The 18,134-nt window shown below is 36.7% G+C and overlaps 1 protein-coding gene and 1 long non-coding RNA gene across 2 annotated transcripts; one reads left to right on the top strand and one right to left on the bottom strand.

Moving 5' to 3' along the window:
• Nucleotides 1-9,635: 9,635 nt before the first annotated feature.
• hoxa1a (homeobox A1a) lies at nt 9,636-11,798 on the bottom strand. Its single transcript, XM_055220028.2, has 2 exons — nt 11,165-11,798; nt 9,636-10,920 (listed from the first exon to the last, which is right to left on the bottom strand). The coding sequence occupies exons 1-2, from the start codon at nt 11,796-11,798 to the stop codon at nt 10,568-10,570; spliced, it is 987 nt and encodes a 328-aa protein (XP_055076003.2). The 3' UTR covers nt 9,636-10,567.
• On the top strand, nt 10,685-18,033 carry LOC141351486 (uncharacterized). The gene is made up of 2 exons (XR_012359745.1): nt 10,685-10,813; nt 17,887-18,033. It is a non-coding gene; the product is annotated as an uncharacterized lncRNA (long non-coding RNA).
• Nucleotides 18,034-18,134: the final 101 nt, after the last annotated feature.

The following is an 18,134-nucleotide window of genomic DNA, read 5'->3' as shown; positions in this document are numbered from 1 at the left end:
CACACCAGTATTGTTTTATGTAAGATAATGTATATTAGGGATGAAACGGTATGAAAATTTCATATCATGATTATAGTGACCAAAGTTATCACGGTTATCAATATTATCATGGTTTTGTTGAAATGAGATGGAAATGTTCAAAAAGAACGCACACACACTGAAAACATTTTTTGAAAATCACAATTTAATATTTCATGTCCCTAAAATTATTTCTGTGGTTAAAAAATAAAAAAATCTGTCTAATAAGTTTATTGTAAATGAATACAATACATTATTCCTTAAATGCATTTTTGTGCAAAAAAACTATGTTGCATGTGCGTGCCTGCGTCAAACTGATTCTGGCTGGACAGGATTTACAGCGAGTTTTCAAAATCACGGTAATCAAACACGGTTGTAATGATAATAACATTTTAATTGATAATACTTACCGTCAGGAAATTTTTTCGTGGTTAATCGTGAAATCGGTAATCGTCCCATCCCTAATGTATGTAATGTATTATATTGTAAAATAATGTAACTAAGGCCTAGTCCTGGATTAATCTAAACCCTGTCCGGGAAACCGTCCCAAGTGTCTTAAAACTTTATAATGAACAAAGTTATTAAACAGAAAATAATCTGAAAAGACTTTCTTTTATATTTTTTATATTGTAATGTAATCATGTTTTAGTCACTAACATAACTTAGCTCATATTTAACTTGCCTGTAACTCTACATGGATCATTTACTGAGCTAAAACAGGCAGAAATAAAAATACTAACACATATTAAAGAACACAAAAAATTCCCTGCACAATAGAAACCACAGTAATAAGTAATCATTTAAAGTACTACACGGGATTTAAAGCAGTGAGGCAAGCCCCCATGGCATCAAACATCACAGCTGAGAAAGAGCCACGTTTGTGAAACACATTAATGTATAAAACACATAAGCTCCATCGCAGCATTACATGTGGCTGCAGGGGCTTTTAAAGAAATTTCCTTTTGAAAGTACTTCAGAGGTGGTGTTAGCTTACAATCATGAAGATGGCTCTTGGGAGAAATATTTAACTCTGTCCTGTTGTGGCCTGTCACACAATATTAGTCTTGAAAACATGAGCTACCCTCATAAAAAGTACGGAGGTGGTACTGTAGGACAGTTATGGAGTGAGATAGTATTACTCTCGTACAGTATTAAAATTAATGTATCTTGGTATTTACATAATGCCTAACCAAAAATACCATGCTAAATGAAAAACAATACATTGGTTCCAGTTCTGAGTGGTGTATGACTAAATGTAAACTGAGGAGTGTGAACAAGAGGAAATAAGCCAGCCTCTTAAAACCAAGTTAAAGTCATTTGTTGCAACTTCTGTGATGATTAATTTGAGGTAAATCCATGGCTGTTGAATTTGTGTAGCTGTAAGATCTACTAAGAGTAACATATCTACTGACAGACCTTTTTTGATTGTAGGTAAATAGTGCTGCAGATCTGAATGTAAAACCATTATTATAGGCTTACCACTGTGACTAAGCAAGCCAAGAATGTGGTTTTGAACACACATATTTTATTGACTGGGCCAATAATAATAATATTTTGTACATTTCTAAAATCCCCCTATAAGTAATAGTTTTTTTTTCACAAAAAGGCACTTTGCACTTTCTATTGTAATTATGGGATGCTTAATATGGCTCTTAGTCCTGACATGAGGATGATAAAAAATATCCTAAACTAATAGGAGCTTGGTTATCTTGGTCAGCCTCCTGAGAGTTTGAGAATGGATCAAACCACTGTTTACATGGCTAAGCTAACAGGCTAACACCATGCTAATCCTGCTAAGCGGCTGTTTATGTAAACGCTCGAGTCAAGAAATCCCCGATGAGGGTTATATTGACCTAAGGCTCAGACATGTGCATGCACACCTCCACGCATTTAAATCACTTCACAGTCCCATGGACGTGTCAATGGAGAGATGGACAGATGGTCCCAAAGGAACTGAAATGGACACACATACACATACAAAAACAGAGAAACGTACAAAGCCAGCAAAAGGCGGATAATGACAAAGAAACAAATATACATCAAATATGTTGTTAATCTGTATTTTATAATTTTTTTCTATAGCATGATTGTTCTCCCACAGTATCTTTTACATGCTGTGTTTATTTTTAATTCCATGAATTAGTAGACTAACTAGAAGACTGACTGATTAAATTGACTTTCTGAAGTTTTAAGTTGTTGTTTTTTTTCTCTATTTTGACCTCCTTCACATAATTTGACTGTGAGCAGCCTGCTGCCATTTCGCTATTGGCGATTGTGTCTTCAGCCTCTCGCTGTCCTGTCTAAGTATTGCCGTGACTGCGTTAAGTTCCTGTCAGGATATTGGCTGACAGAATGTTTAGCATGCACACTGGGGTCTGGTGTCTGAGGGACCAAAATGCCAGTCTATAGATCATGAGGGGACTAAAGATCACATCAGGGGCCACATGGACACACGGGTGACACGGCACGCTCTGGTGGAATGATCTCTGCCAGTGTCTGACAGTGATGGTCAGGGTAAAGACAACTCTATCATTAAAGTTATCATTTTGCCTCTGCTGCACAAATTATAATATGTGCAAGTGTGAGCCAAAATGTTTAAAAAGGATCTGCACAAATAACGACCATGCTTTCAAAAGGGCATTTCTAAAAAAGCAACCAAATTCTTTTTTGCTCGTTTCATTGTGATATTTCTGCCTGTCATTCAAATTTTATAAAGTTTATTTGCTAGTTTAGCTGGTAGTGCAAGGAATGAAGTGCATGAATTTTTCTTTATTTTTAGTATGTCTTTTTCATTTGACACAGTACACAGATAAATGAATCAACAGGCATCTTAAGTTATTTACTACCATAAATGCAGCAATGGACCCTCATGATCTATTTTATGAGGCAGATAACTTATATAATTTAGCATGATTCGCTTTTATCCGGTTTAGGGGTGGGGTTTGGGGTGTGGTTTCATTCTTGCTTTTCCTATTCAAATTCATACAAAATCACCACCTGCATAAAACAGTTACATTTTCCTGTGAAACTGGGTTGAATTCAGATTTTAAAAAAGGGTCCAGGAGTAAGTGTACATTGTGGTATATATTTGTGACCCTGGAGTATAGGTAATTTGTAGCAAAATCCAAAAATACATTGTATCAGATGCCAAAATTCATTATTCAGGATTCATTATGTAAAGATCATGTTACGTGAAGATATTGTGAATTTCCTACTGTAAATATATCAAAACTTACTTGTCTAAGTGGATGCACTGCTAAGGACTTCATTTGGACAACTTTTCAACTTTTCTCAATATTTCCATTTTTTGCAGCCATAGATTACAGATTTTCAAATAATTGTATCTCTACAAGATATTAAAAAAAATACATCAATGGAAAGCATATTTATTGAACTTTCAGATGATGTCTCCACCTCAATTTTATATGACTCTTAAGACTGGTTTTGTGGTCCAGGGTCACATTTGTTCTTTTTATATTGTGGTACAGTTTCTTTAACAAGTATTTTTGTTGCTAACCTTTTTTTATTATATGGTTTATTAAAGGATAAGTTCGGTATTTTACACTTAAAGCCCTGTTTTCAGATTGTTTATGATGAAATAGAACGGTTTTGACTGAAATTTGGACATATGCGGCTGCCCCGATAATTTTCAGGTGCTTGTTGTTTCACCTCCCACCTCTACAATGGGTGTATAGGTGCACTGAAACAATCCTTCCTAAAATGCATTAAACTTTTGTTTACAAAGATGTGAAACTCACCGAGTGGTCAGGGGTGTTCACTGATGCTCACACAAACATCGCTGCAAAATACACATTCCAACAGGTTTTATCGTAGTTTTTGCCAACTCCATTGACTTGTATTAGATGTGCTGTGAGGTACGGTATTACTCCGCGCCGGGAACATTGTTTGTATTCTTGCAATTGGCAAAGGCGGATTATCGCCAACAACTGGGCTGGAGTGTCTATTATTCAAGCTCTCAACAGAAGAATACGGGTGTGAGGCTTTTGGAAAAATAGGTCCACATGTTTACAACGAACAGTAAAACACCTGTTGGAAAGCATCTTTTGCAGCGATTTTTGTGTGAGCATATCAGTGAACACCCCTGACCACTCGGTGAGTTTCACGTCTTTGTGAGCAGAGGTTTGGTGCATTTTGGGAAGGATTGTTCCTGTGCACCTGCGGCCATTGTAGAGGTGAAACAACAAGCACCCGAGGATTCTCGGGGCAGCCGCATGTGTCGAAATTTCAGTCAAAACTGTTCTATTTCATCATAAACAATCTGAAAACAGGGCTTTAAGTGTAAAATACCGAACTTGTCCTTTAACAACGTTCGGGAGCACGATCAGATAATTAACTAATTCAGCACAGGTGCATCTCATTAGGTAATAAGCCAAACATATCAGCCATACAGACATCCTACCTGTCTAAGTCTCGAGATTGTTTTCCGACATCCCTCCACCACCCCAACTCGCCACTCTAATCTGTTCTATCCCACTTTGGGATCGGGGAGTTCGAGCTTCACTCCGGATCCAGAGCCCTCCCCCAGGACAGCGCGCCAAAAGATGCCTACTTTCGCAATCAGATTAGATATTAGGGCGAACTCTTGAAATTATGGTTCTGAAGACTGTTTAGTATTTTATTCTTAACCTGTTCAATGCCTATTGTGTCCATCCCTGCAACTGATATCAGCATCTGATGATAACACAAACTGGTAGCCTTTCCATCTTATCCATACAATCACCCATAGACAACTATTGCCTTTTGGGAGATGTAGTTTGCATTTCATTCCTTCATATACTTGTACAGGTGTGTCAGGTGCGACTGGCGTTTCCCAGAGGGGACAGACAATAATTGAGTATGCATAACTTTACTGTAGGTGTCTGACAGGTTGTCGCTCTTTCTCTTTTTGTAAATGACATTTAGTGTGAGATTGAGTAGGTGTGTGAGAAAGACAAGATGTTTCACCTCATGAACATAGTTGAGTGTCACAGTCGCCCCAGGCTGCACTTCCATTCTTTGGAAAACTAGAATATCATTATTACTCAAAGACACTGACAGGATAACCATTGTTTGCATAAACTGGGAGCAGAAAGACAGCTGTTAAAAAGCATGATATACATATGATAACACTCAAGCAATGTCCCATGTAAAGTGCCTAAGCAGGAGTTTGGCCATCAGTTATCTTTTTACTTTGAAGAATATACCTTATTACAGTATACTAATAAATGACTGTCATTGGTTTTGGTCAATAATGTTACATACCTTTTAGGATGCTAATGCAAGGTCCACGCCCTGGTTTGTTTATATAAGGAATAATAAATCTGAAATTTGTTAAAAGGGATTCTTAGGAAGCTACTTAATTCCAAGAGCAGACTCTTGAATATTTGTTTTTTAACTGGAACTCAATAAATGTATTCTGAGCATATATCTGACATATAAAAAACATTAAAACTACAACCATTTTTCAACAGGAAGACAAATTGCCCTAAATCCACACATGCAATGTTTAAATGGTAGGCCTGTCAAAAGTAATGTGAGCTTAGATTTGTGATTTTTAGACGTGTGTGTGCGTGCGTGTGTGTATGCTTCACAAGGGATGAGAATTGTTTCCCTAGGGTTAAATGTTAAAACTGAATCTGATAAACCTCAGTTTGCTTTCAGGGAATGACTGCGGAAATATTTCCCATGTTCTCACTTATCTCTCTCTCTATCTCTCTCCTGAAGTGCATTTTACATGACCATAAGTAGCTTTCTTTTAAAGTGTTTGCATGTGTATTGTTGTGGGAGGACCTCGGACTGTGCTTTGGTCATTTTGTATTGGCTTTAATCTTCACAATTCTACAGTTTCCGTTTTCAACTGATTCCACTTCGTGTTTTTTATGAATTTTATGATAGCTAAAGAGATTTCACATCACTCATTTCAAACCTCTCCAGCTTTGACTTGCAAGTGCAATAATTAAGTGACTGTATCACACTATTTATATTGAGCTGTCAATGCACTATCATTTATCTTGGTAACAGGTTTAGGCATGTGACTTAAAAAATCCACCCCTGCAGCTATGCATAAAAGAATTCTAACATTATTTGTTTTTCTGCATCCATATATAGTTTTGTCAAGGCTTATTGCCCGGTTTGACTATTAGGACATATTAGCGAATGATTAGCATGTGAAGCGTATACGCACATGGCTTTTGTTTTCCAGATGTGAGTTGTTGCGTCCTTAAATGCAGTTGTGGTTTATGTTAGCTAGTCATTTTAGTTAAATAGTGGCACTCACATCAGTAAACTTGCAGTAACGCATTTTGGAAGGTGTTGACAGACAGCACAAAAAGAGCATGCTAAAGCGTTCATCTCCACGGTTACCCGATCTCCTGCACAGACGGGAGGTGCCCCATTGGCTGGCAGGCTGAGGTCACTGTGAGGTTAAGACAGTGTGATGGATGGACCTCTCTTTTTCTGTCCTTTTTACTTTGCCTCTCTCTACCCCCCATTTCTTCCTCTTTTTCTATCTGACTGACTCGCTTGCACACCCCTCTGTAATGGTGTTCGTTTTTATATGATGTTTGCTTTGGAAAAGTTTTATTTAAAATGAGAATGTGAAAGTTGGCGTGAATATATATTGTATTCGATTTGCGTTGTTGTTACAGTAGGATCTATTTTATCAAACGGGGGACCAAAACATAATGGGTTCACAAAGAAGGACGGTGTGAAATCTTTCTAGTCTTGATCGCACAATAGCTACGAACCTTTTATAATTTTAGGCAGCATCCAATGTTTAGTTTGCAATTGCTGGTGTTTGTAATATTGCATAATAAAATGTGTAGGCCTGTTTCTTCATCAGAGCTGATCGAAAATAATCAATGTTCTCTTATATTAATGTTTTAGTCAACACAGTAATGTATGAACTTGTATCAAGTTTAGCACAAGACCATCATTTAAGATAGTCTTAATAAAGAAACTTTGTTATATGTTTATTCCTTTCTCGACTATGCTTCTCTAAAAAGAAAATAATACATTAAAATGTATGTCATTAGGGTAAAAAGACAAACCCAAAATTCTAAAGTATTGGTGAGGTATTCAACAGTCTAAATTATTGAAGAAATGCAACAGTTTTGGGGTTATAATCTTATCACAAAGTATACTTACTGTAATACTTTCTATGTTTGTAAATAAACAAAATAAGTCATAATAATTATTTATAATATAATTATATTGTAGTTTTCTATTTGTATGTGTTTGGTAATAATTTACTATTCAAAAGCATTGAGCTATTTCAAGAGATTATTTAAAATTCTTATCAAATGGAAGGTCTTTAACAAATTTAATATTTCCTTGACATAATTTTGTCCTTAGAAAGAAGTGTGGATTATTTCTTACTGGTTGGGTGGTCATCGTCATAAAAATAGTAGAATGGAACAGAGTGAAACAGTAACTTTAAATCTCTAGATGTTCCATCTATTTATTAAGAGTAGCCTAACATTTTCACGGTGTCAATTGCTGGATCAGTAACGATATACAATGAAAAAAAAACTTTTGTTTAACGTAAAAAAAAAATACTTATATAAAACAAATAAAAATATTTAAATAAAATAATAAAATGTTACACAAGCTTTACATTAAAATAACAACAGTGTCCGCACAGTTTCTCTGTCATGTACTGCCCAAAGTAACCAACAAGTGCCCCATTGAAGATGATCAAATACATTTTTTTATTGAAGTTATAGAAATGCAAAGACATTTAATTTTGTATTGACTTATATCGTTTGAATTTTGTAATATGCATTAAATACAATTCTTCTCGCATGATCAACGGGAAATCATTTTTATCATAATCATGCCAGTAAAGCAGTAAATATTTATTTCAAACATGTGAAGCATTTTATCTTGATTCTTTACCTGTTGCTTAATTGTTAAGGACGTTGATTACATGTTATACAAACGCTACCGAATTTATGAAGCATTTATCTTTTTAAAATGTTAGAAGCCTGTAAGTCTGTGATGATTAAAGCCTGTGATAAAGAACCAGATTTCATAAATAATTATAACAACAATAAACAATGATATTTAATATTTTTTTAAATACATTTTTAAAAATACATACTTTGAAAATGTTTTGAAGAACATTTTCAAAACCTTTCTTCCATTATTATGCTCTTGTTAGTTTCTTGTTTAAGGACACAAGTTAATCGCTTAATAGGACAAAGTAAACAAATGTAGGCTATAACTTTTTAAAAATAATGTTAACTACATTTCTTTCAGGTGCTTATTTCAGTGTGTTTAAACACTTTTCCCATTAAAACATGAATAGATTTTAATAACCATATACGGTAGATGGCATACTGAATGTATCACGTATGATAAACTTTCAATATACAAAAACGTGAATACACTTTATAGAGAATAATATGAGCATAACCCTAAGTATCTTTCTAAATATTTTTTAATTACAATTCCTTAAATAATCTGTATTTGTTATGTTAGATTTGATTTAGTTGTGCTCGGCCTCTTCTGCACGAGAACGTAATCTCGTTTATGTTTTCATAGTCACGAGTCTTCATGCATAAGGCTTAGACTGGACAAGATGACATTACAATTCTCGATTAATCCCTGAACTGCTTAAAGAATTCGATATTGGATTTTAGATTGTCTTTATATTTTTAACTTTTTATATGACTAATTGTAAATTTAAATGGATTGTTGGTAATTTCGAATAATAGCCTAATATTATTAAGGTAATAATTAGTAATAATAAAGATACATTTACGTTTTAAAATTAATGTATGACATGGCCAAGTAAACTGCATATTACTGCCAAATTATCAAATTCAATATATAGCCTACTAGTCAACATTTGAAGTGGATCAAAACCTTTAATAAAAGATAAATATTGAACAATAGCGTTTTTTGTCCTGGGGCCACTTTGATGGGACTTTTTTGCCTGCACAAGTTAGCATTATTAAAATAAATCTTTAAAACAACAGTTAAGCTAGTTAGTGTTAGGCTACTTTATCTTAGTGCGGTTTTGCAGGTGGATTTGAGAGGTAGGGATGAAAAAGTAGTGATAAAAGCATTTAAGTTGTATAAACGCAAATTGTGTGTGGTGTTTTATCAACCTGTGGGTTCCTGTAGATTATTTTTTTATTGGCTGTTTGGTATGTCTTTATAGCTGTGTGAAAGTGAATGGTTGTGGTTTGGGGGTAGATCTTTGATCTGTACTTGAACGTTTTATCTGTAAATAGGCTTGGATTTTTCCAAAGTGCTAGAAGTAAGGAATTAGTAAATTTACCACTTATTAAATCGGCTTTAGATTATGTGATAGGCCTTGTGCTCCGTTACTGCCCCGCACAACAGTTTTGTAAGCAAAGTTTTGTTTTGTAAGCGGGGACTAAGAAATAGGAACTGAGACATGCCATTAACACTGATGGGGTCAGACTGACTCATTAATGTTGATAGGTGACATGACTTAATCGATGTTGCCTTCTTTAATCCTCGTCCTTCTTTTGGATTCGATAAACTAACAGGTCAATATAGGGTTGTCATCACGAATGACGATGACAACGTTGCGAACCTTTCTATAAACACGCTTACCATGTGCCAATATCGCTTCATCCCTAAGGAAGAAATACGCACAGATGCGCATCAGTTACAAACCCATGGAGCGCGTTATTAGATGTTTAAGACTATACAAATAAGCAAATCAATAATCAAATTCTAACTATTATCCAGGTTATCTTGAATAAACAATGGACTGTTTAAATATATTAAATTATCTAGTGTGGTAAATGATTATTAGTTATTACTGTTAAACCTGTTCAAAAAGACATCATAGAGATTTAATAAACAACCCTTGCATGGTTTGTGAATGTGTGTGAGCTGGTAATAACAGACAGACAAGAATTCAAAGACAAGCATTCAAATAAATTGCACTAGTAAACTATTTTAATACACACATATAATTCACCCGTGTCATGATCTTTTTCTAAAGCATGGTAAGCGAGAAAGGCTTGACCTATCATCTCCGACTGATAAAACTCAGTGTGACCGGTCGAAAACTTTATAGAGTTGCGCATTATGTTAAACTCGTATGAATGCAATAATCTGATTTGGTATCTTTCGACAAGACTTACGACAATAAATTATTCTTTCTCTTAAATTCACACATACCATAAATATATTGCACTGTCATCAGGTTCATGAGGTAGGCATTTTGACAAGTGGTTTACAGGTCCGACCTAGCAAAGGTGTGTAAAAGTGCAGCGTTTGCTATAACTGTGCACGAAAATGCACAAGCCACTTGTAAAAACGTGTTCTATCTGGTCGCTTGACAAAGTGCCAAAGAAAATAAATTATAAGACAAAAACGCAAAGTACAGATAAAATACACCGAGCTGTCAAAATTGTACAGGTCAATACAATCTCTAAATAGTGCATTGTTCTCTATATGTGACACTTTCACACCTGTCCATTTATAGACGTGATGACTTTGACAGTAAGTTTGACACGAGAGTCACTGATTGTTCTGCATCCTCATTAACAGTATGGCAAGCCTTCTAGTTTGAGGAGTAAGGATCAAGGGTGGAGGAAGCTGGGGATGGCGTCGATGGTGCTGAGAGCGACTTTTCGGAGGCGTCCTCAGGTTTTTCAGGACCATCCTTCGGTTCGGAAGGAGATTTGGGCATCAAACCTTCCTTTTCACGTTTCTTCTGCTTCATACGACGATTTTGGAACCAAATCTTTACCTGAGTTTCGTTTAGTTGAAGCGCTGCTGCAATCTCCACTCTCCTCGCGCGTGTCAGGTACTTGTTGAAATGAAATTCTTTTTCAAGCTCTGTCAGTTGCTTTGTGGTAAAATTAGTGCGCACTGTGTTTGGCTGCCCTCCATATCCATACTCTCCAGCTTTCCCTGAATAGACAGTAAACGGATAAATAAAGTGTCTGGACGCAAACTCTTTATTTAGCTATTAGACAGTTTGCTTCAAACGGTCTCCGGTTGTTTCACTTTTTAAACTACGGTGTTTGAAAACAAGTTTACTTCTATACTTAAGTCTACTTCTTTAAGTCTTTTTGATTATACTCTAGCATAAACACTGCGTCAACATAATTCAATAATAAAATATTTGGTATGGGAAATTTCTTCAGACACTCACCTGTTTTTGGTGGGTTCCGTTTAACTTTCATCCAGTCAAAAGTCTGCCCTGTGGACGCGCCCTCTGACAAAGGTGAACAGCATGCGTCGTGATGGGTCACATGAAGAGGGGATAACGGATTTGAGCAGCCCGCCACAAACGTAAGGCTCCCTTGATCCGAAATATTACCATATGTGGCTGTGGCGTACTGGAATTGACCATTCAGGTGCGCGTTTCCGCTGCTGTAACCATGGCGATGGTTACGGTGCTGCACAACTGTAGATGAAATATTTCCAGAGTAAACTAATGGGCCGCACTGGGGAAAGCCCACAGACGACTCTACATCCTGATTTAGGGCATAGTGATTGTACCCGGCGCAAAAACTTTGAGTTCCGTAACTAGGATGGGCGCTGTAGGTGATGGAAAGAGTCCCGGGGGACTGGTAAGTCCCGGCTTGATGTGGATGAGGGGGAATGGCGTCTTGTGATGATCTACTAGACATGAATCGCTCGTCCCCCGTGCAGTTATTTACCCTGACAGCACACGACTGTAATGTTGAAAGTCCGTGGTCGCCATGAAACGCTCTAACTGAGCAGGATCCCCCGCCACCTTCGTCTCCACTACTTATAGTCGTAAAATCTAGGAATGTGCTCATTGTGGCATCGTCCTGGATTTCCCTGCACGTAGCTGCCACACTGGCCGATCTTTGGGCCCAGGGACTGATTAACGTCTCACTACTCACCCGGGGTCTAACCCAGCCAACCTTCAGCCTTCTTCAATCAGTCGTGGATTGAGGGGGGGCTGTCTGCTCGCTAGTGATTTGAATGACCAGTGACAGTCACGTGGGCTGGGTCAGCCAGTGATCAGTTGTTCTGTCTCGTCCTGATCTTAAGTGGCCTTGCGCTGACAGGTTGTCGTTAAAGACCGGGCTTATGTAAATGCCGACCTCTTGTCGATCAATGTGACGTAGGCCTACATTACCCATTGGGCAATTTCCATTGAAAGGATGGATTAGCTGGCAAAGAGCAAGGAGGGATTGTGTCAGACAGGCAGCGTCAGGGTAGGATCCACATACTGGTGTGCTGCATGAGTGGAAGTCTATGTTGAAGAAGCGCGTCAGGTAAGAGTTTCAAACCATTGCCATTTTTTTCAAAAGTCTGTGTTTATCATTGTTCAGATAGCCTATTTAATTTGCGACGTTGCACTTCTTTGTGCATTCGTTTTGCTTCATGCGTTGATTATACAGTAAACTTTAGCATCAAAGCGTTAAAATTATAAACTGATTATATTGTTGAGTGCATTATTTGTTCACCATTCACCAGTCTACACGTTTTCTTTCATTAATCAGCTTTGTTTAACACCATTTAACCATACTTAAGCTGTGGTACTAAAGTAGGTAGCTTATCACAAATTTCATAAGAAATATCCGAAATTAATGTAGATCGCTTGTTACTGAATCCTTCATGTGCGTATGATTACAAAGTGCATCATACTGAATACGGAGTGTTTATGTTTCCTATAGGCAAGTGGAGAAGGAGAGACATGCGCCCCCTCTGGATGACAAGGGGAACATTTTGTTTACAGCTTTGCCCAATGTTTTGTAGTTCTGCTCAAAATGGCGCTTTCGCCGAGCTTCTGACTGCCTAAAGCGTACCCACGTCATTATCTTGTATTGTTTATCATGACTCAAAAGGCTTGTGGGAGGACAACAAGAAGAAAAACAAATAAATATAGTATATATTTCGGCCATGCGTCCTCTTGCCAATTTATAAGCATAGTATAAGAACATATTCGGCTTCATATAGAAGTATATTATACATCGCACTGATATGCATGGGATCAATTTTGAAAAATCATGTAGAACAACTTAAATAGTTTAATTACAATTATTTAACGGGTTTTGTGAAAGATGTGGATGAGCATAAGTAGACTACTTTTCAAAGTAACATTATAATTGTAATATCAGTTTTATACCAGCAGAATTACCTAAAAGTACAAAAGAAAACTACACATGGCAATCTTTTTAAAAGAAAATGTAATTGTTAAGTCAAAATCTACTTTAGTCATTTCACAGTCATGGCAAAGAGACAAGAAAAAGCTATAAACAGACTGAAACAAATTACGGCCTGCGCAGTGAAAATGTAGTTCAAGGGTGTTTTGTGTGATCCTAATTCCGGGTTTTAAACGGCAATAAAAAGTAATTATTATTGATCGTCCACGTGGGTTGTGCTTTAGGGTCGTAAATGGTTTAATGGCAAAAAGAGAGTGGAAAACTCGAAAAGACTCTTAAATATCTGCGCAGACTTTTCGCGGGCAGTGATTGTCTCTGGGCTGTCAACCTGCATGAAAGACTTTGATTTATGACTTTGTCAGGGAGAGAAGCATCCAAGGCATTTCCCCGGGCCGAGCAGAGACGAGGCCGAGACAAAGAGCGCAAGTCTGGCGGTAAAGCCATGTTTGAATCCGGTTTGTCGGCTTAAATGGTAACTTTTATAAAATTTTACGGATGCGGTTTAACTAAACATCGCAGCTAAAGTAAGATTTTTGAGGGATTAATTATAAAACATTAATAGGCCTATGCATCGGTCTAAAACGAAAATTATTAACAATAATATTTTCAATTAATATTTTATAGTGCACTTATTTTCCAGAATTTAAAGTAAATTTTACCCCGTTGTTCATCTTGCCATTACCCAACGAGTTGCTGTGGAACATGAATGCCTTAATGTATCTAACATTGTTTTAGCATGGACAATCTTATTTGTTTTGAAACACTTTCAACAAAATTTTTGTTTATTCCAAAAATGTCTCGGCGACAAAATACATAAATGCGTTAATGTAAAAACACAGTAGTACATATGAAAATAATAATCGGGTTAAAAGTGGTTAGATGAAGAATTAGATTATGCGTATACATTTTGTGGCGACTAATATAGTTGCTTCTTTGACATAGCCTAATATTTAATGCAGAATGTATTGTGCTGTTATTCTGACAACAGACTGAGACTTCAAGTAGTTAAAAAAATTTGTTTATTCTTACAAAAATAATAAGATAATCGTAACTGTTATTTTTGTTACGAATAGATTGGACCTTTTTCAGTACAGCATTCAAAGTTAGCTTACCTTCAACAATTTGTCACCTTGCATAAAAAAACAACTATTAAAACTTCTGTTTTGTCCTTGAATTTGTTAACCATTCCGCTTTGACAATCAGTCATTTGTATGTCGTAAAACAACCGTAGGATCCTTAAGTAAAATTCCACTGCAAATCTCTGGTGTTGACGAGTCTGTGTCGGACAGACACGAGTAGTCCCAAATCCTGCAAAAATGCGCCAATAACGTGGGGACTGTAATTGTCCCAGCTGGCACATTAATATCATGGCGTATTGTTGTCTCTTCGCCCAGAGCAGTAGGTGACTGACTGGGAACATCTTTCAGACTTCTGTCCCTAAAGCCACTAGGAAACAGATTAAAGGTTTGCATGTCTTTTGCATCGCAGGGCTGCCTGGAAACTGACAGCTCGTTTTGAAAAGACTCTCCATATACAAGGCCTTCCCTAACATGACTCGGGTCATACATGTCCTCGTCGCTCTATGCACCACTTTCCTCTTCGGTCGTTTTGCTTAGCTCCCCAAGGATGTCGTTAGTCGGGTTCCGACGCTTTTCGCCAGTTCTGGAACCACATCTTGACCTGGCATTTCGTTAAGTTGAGCAACGCGACTGTTTCCACGCGCTGTGGCCTGAAAAGGTATTTGCTGTATTTGAGCTCTTCTCGAGTTCCAAAAGCTGTGTGTATGTTTGTGTGCTGTTCTCACGCTGCGCGGACCTCCTCCTCTGGTAGCCAAACAACGATCTGGAAGCTTTGTGTAGCCTGAAAACAGGAGCCTATACAACATAATATCTTGTCATGTTACATATAAATAATATTTAGACATGGGCTATTTGCCTTATCTAACAAGACATATATCCAATACAATATCTGACTTCAAACTGTAAACGACGTAGGCTACTGTAAAAATAACACTAAAAGTACAACTATTGACCAATCAGATTCAAGGACTGGAACAAACTGTTTATAAATAGAAACAAACCATATTGTCACACAGCCATACTATGTTAAGACAGCACAGTAGCACTATTATGTTGTTTTACATGCTGTTGTATTTTTTTAAGTAAAGCTGTTTTACCAAAACATTGTTTCTCAGAGATGTGTGTGGCACAAATCATCATATGTGAAATCTAACAAACGCCTAAGCAGCACCACAGCACACTCCTAAAAATAAAGGTGCTTCATGATACCATAGAAGAACCTTTTCTGTCTAAATGGTTATTTAAAGCACCTTTAATATCTGAAGAACCTTTCTGTTCCACAAAAGGTTCTTTAAGGTTCTTCAGATTATAAAAATGTATAAAGAAATGGTTCAATGAAAAAGAAGTTTTCACACGATTTACCTCAATAATGTGAACAACGTGGAAAGGACTGTGCAAAATATTTAGTTTATGTAACATTAAATAACCTTCTTTAATTTAATTAGGTGCTTTAGTTTCTTATAGTTTACCTAAAATTGCCCTTTGGTAAGAAGCAAGTAACTTCCTTATTAATAGCTGTCGGCTAGGTGTTGTTTGTCTTTTCTTCGCAGAGGCAGGGAGCTGGCTAAAAGTGGGCTGATCCACTGATGTTCCTGGGCCCTAGGCTTGGCTGCTTCCTATGCCTGCTTGAGATGGTGTGTTCAAAAAAAGGTTGGATAAGTGGGTGATGGTCCTTGAGTGTTGAGCCGTTGATTGATAAGTCCGCGTCAACAGGAGCTAAAGAAGACAATCAGTAACTGACGGCTGACTATTGATAAAGCCAGTCTAACGCTTAAACTTATTATTTATTGTAATTTATTGTTAACGTGTTGCCTCACCCCCAAGAGCTTGGATATGGAAAGTTCTTCAAGTGTATTTGTGTTCAAAAATTCGCTCTAATTTTAAATGTGTGGAAAATAACTTTTATATTGTCAAGACGTAATCACGTGGCTTGAACTTTCAGTTCATTTTTAAAGTCTTTAGCTTGATAGATCCAGTGTACCAACACTTTTTTAGAGGGCGGGGCCACTGCTATTTTTATAGGTGTCATATTTTCGATAAAGCAGGCCATAGCCTAATACTTTGCAACTTTAGGCTATGTTTTGACTGGTTGCAGCCGGTGGATCCTGATAGTATTAAAAGATACTATAAAAATAGCAGTGCTGCATGAAACCGCGCAACCTATCTCTGTATTTTCTAAAAAATGTCAAATAAACATTGCACCAATTCTTAGTCAAAGAGGTTCAAATTGACTGTTGTACAGTTTTACGGATCTGCGCAGCTTTTAATACATTCAACTCACATAAGGGGATTGGAGAGTCACCTTTTAAAAATCTTTAGGGTACAATTAATTGTGAAAAAATATGCACGTATACTCTCCGTATCTTTAAATATTCACCATCTAAGTGTGCTTTCCGTAATGTAATTAAAATAAAATGCTTCCTTATATCACGATTACAGTTTTGTTTCCAAATATAGTTGTAAAGTTTAAACAATGAGGATTAAAGTGAATTCCTGATGATACATGACTTTATATCAGCATGTAACATATGGGTACTTGTTTAATGTATTATAATGTACGTGCTGTGCTGTGTAGGCCTGATTAAGATTCAAATAAAAGTTATGTTTACCATTACCAGATGGTGTTTAGATTTTTTTAATCTGTGAAGTGTTTTGTCAACTGAGTGTTTTTTAAAAAAAGCGCTAGGGAAATGATTGGTTGGGCCGTTTGAAGGTTTAGGGCTGGTGTTCCAAACAAAGAACCCTAGTAGCCTGTGCGCGATCAATCTTACTTGCCTAAAGGTCTGACAGCCTCGTAGCCCCACAACACATTTAAAAGCCCTACGCAAGATGAAATCCTTTTAGGACTCAAGGCAGAAAATGCGACATTGTTAGAATGGTTGCTTCTGTTTTTTTGCTCATATAGAGATTTGAATTTACCCGATATTTTCAGATTGCATAACATGACACACTTATGTGGAGTGTTTGTGCTTTTCTATATTCAGGATGTTATGGGAAGATGAATTAATATTGTGAGGGGTGGCAATGGGTCCCAAACGGTGTAATGTCTTAAGGCATGCTCCTTACTTCATGGAACCCCTAAACACATTTAAATGAGATCATGCGTGATTTCGCCTTAAATTGATCAACTTTGACTACATCCATTTATTTGTAGTGGATTAATTGTTCTGGTTTGTCCTGCTAACCATATGCCATAACTGTTCATAGAAGACTTAAGTAGACTATATGGTCATTGTTAGAACAGAAACTGTAAAGGTGTATTGAATTAATTTACAATGTATACCATTAACCACGACCACGATTCATTCGTAACAGACTATTTAAATAAAACAAATGTTTTTTTTCTACCGGTTGGCAAAAAACATCTTTTAAAAAGATATAGTTGCTAAATGTGATCCTAAATTTATCAGTGAATTAATCTTGTGTACCAAATAAGATTGGTAAATTTTGCAATTACAAAAAAGTTAATTATATTACCCAATTACTTAAAATTATAAGTGCTATTGTCATGCAACCAGACTAATATTTAATTGATGTTGCATTTTGTACTGTACACCAACGCGCTATTGTACACTCATTGACCTAACAGAGGACTCGATTTTATTATTGCAGAATATTAAAGATTATCCATTTTAAATGTTTCTCTCCCACAGGCGCTGCTGGAAGCCGGAGAGGAGCTGTCACGACAATGGATGGGTCTGCTTGAACTAAAATTCAGACTGCAGGAAATGACGGTGCGCCACACAAAATCACGGAGAAGTGTTGGCCTTTCTTTGCCGTAAAGCATTTTTTCAGTATTTTTTTAGAAACGTATAATTAAAATATAAAATTTGCCTAAAACCTATATGATGTTTAAATGCTCTTGTACTCATTGTGATTGATCTTGTTCTTGTGTAACCTC

This window comes from Misgurnus anguillicaudatus, chromosome 20 (assembly GCF_027580225.2).
Source record: "Misgurnus anguillicaudatus chromosome 20, ASM2758022v2, whole genome shotgun sequence".
NCBI classification, from domain to species: domain Eukaryota; kingdom Metazoa; phylum Chordata; class Actinopteri; order Cypriniformes; family Cobitidae; genus Misgurnus; species Misgurnus anguillicaudatus.
This window is presented reverse-complemented; position numbering and strand designations above follow the sequence as displayed.

What these genes read in the sequence shown, in the direction of transcription:
- hoxa1a (XM_055220028.2), bottom strand. Translation starts at nt 11,798, where the DNA reads ATGAGCACATTCCTAGATTTTACGACTATAAGTAGTGGAGACGAAGGT. An exon ending in ACGGAACCCACCAAAAACAG is followed by an intron (nt 10,921 to 11,164) that starts GTGAGTGTCTGA and finishes CTGTCTATTCAG; the next exon opens with GGAAAGCTGGAGAGTATGGA.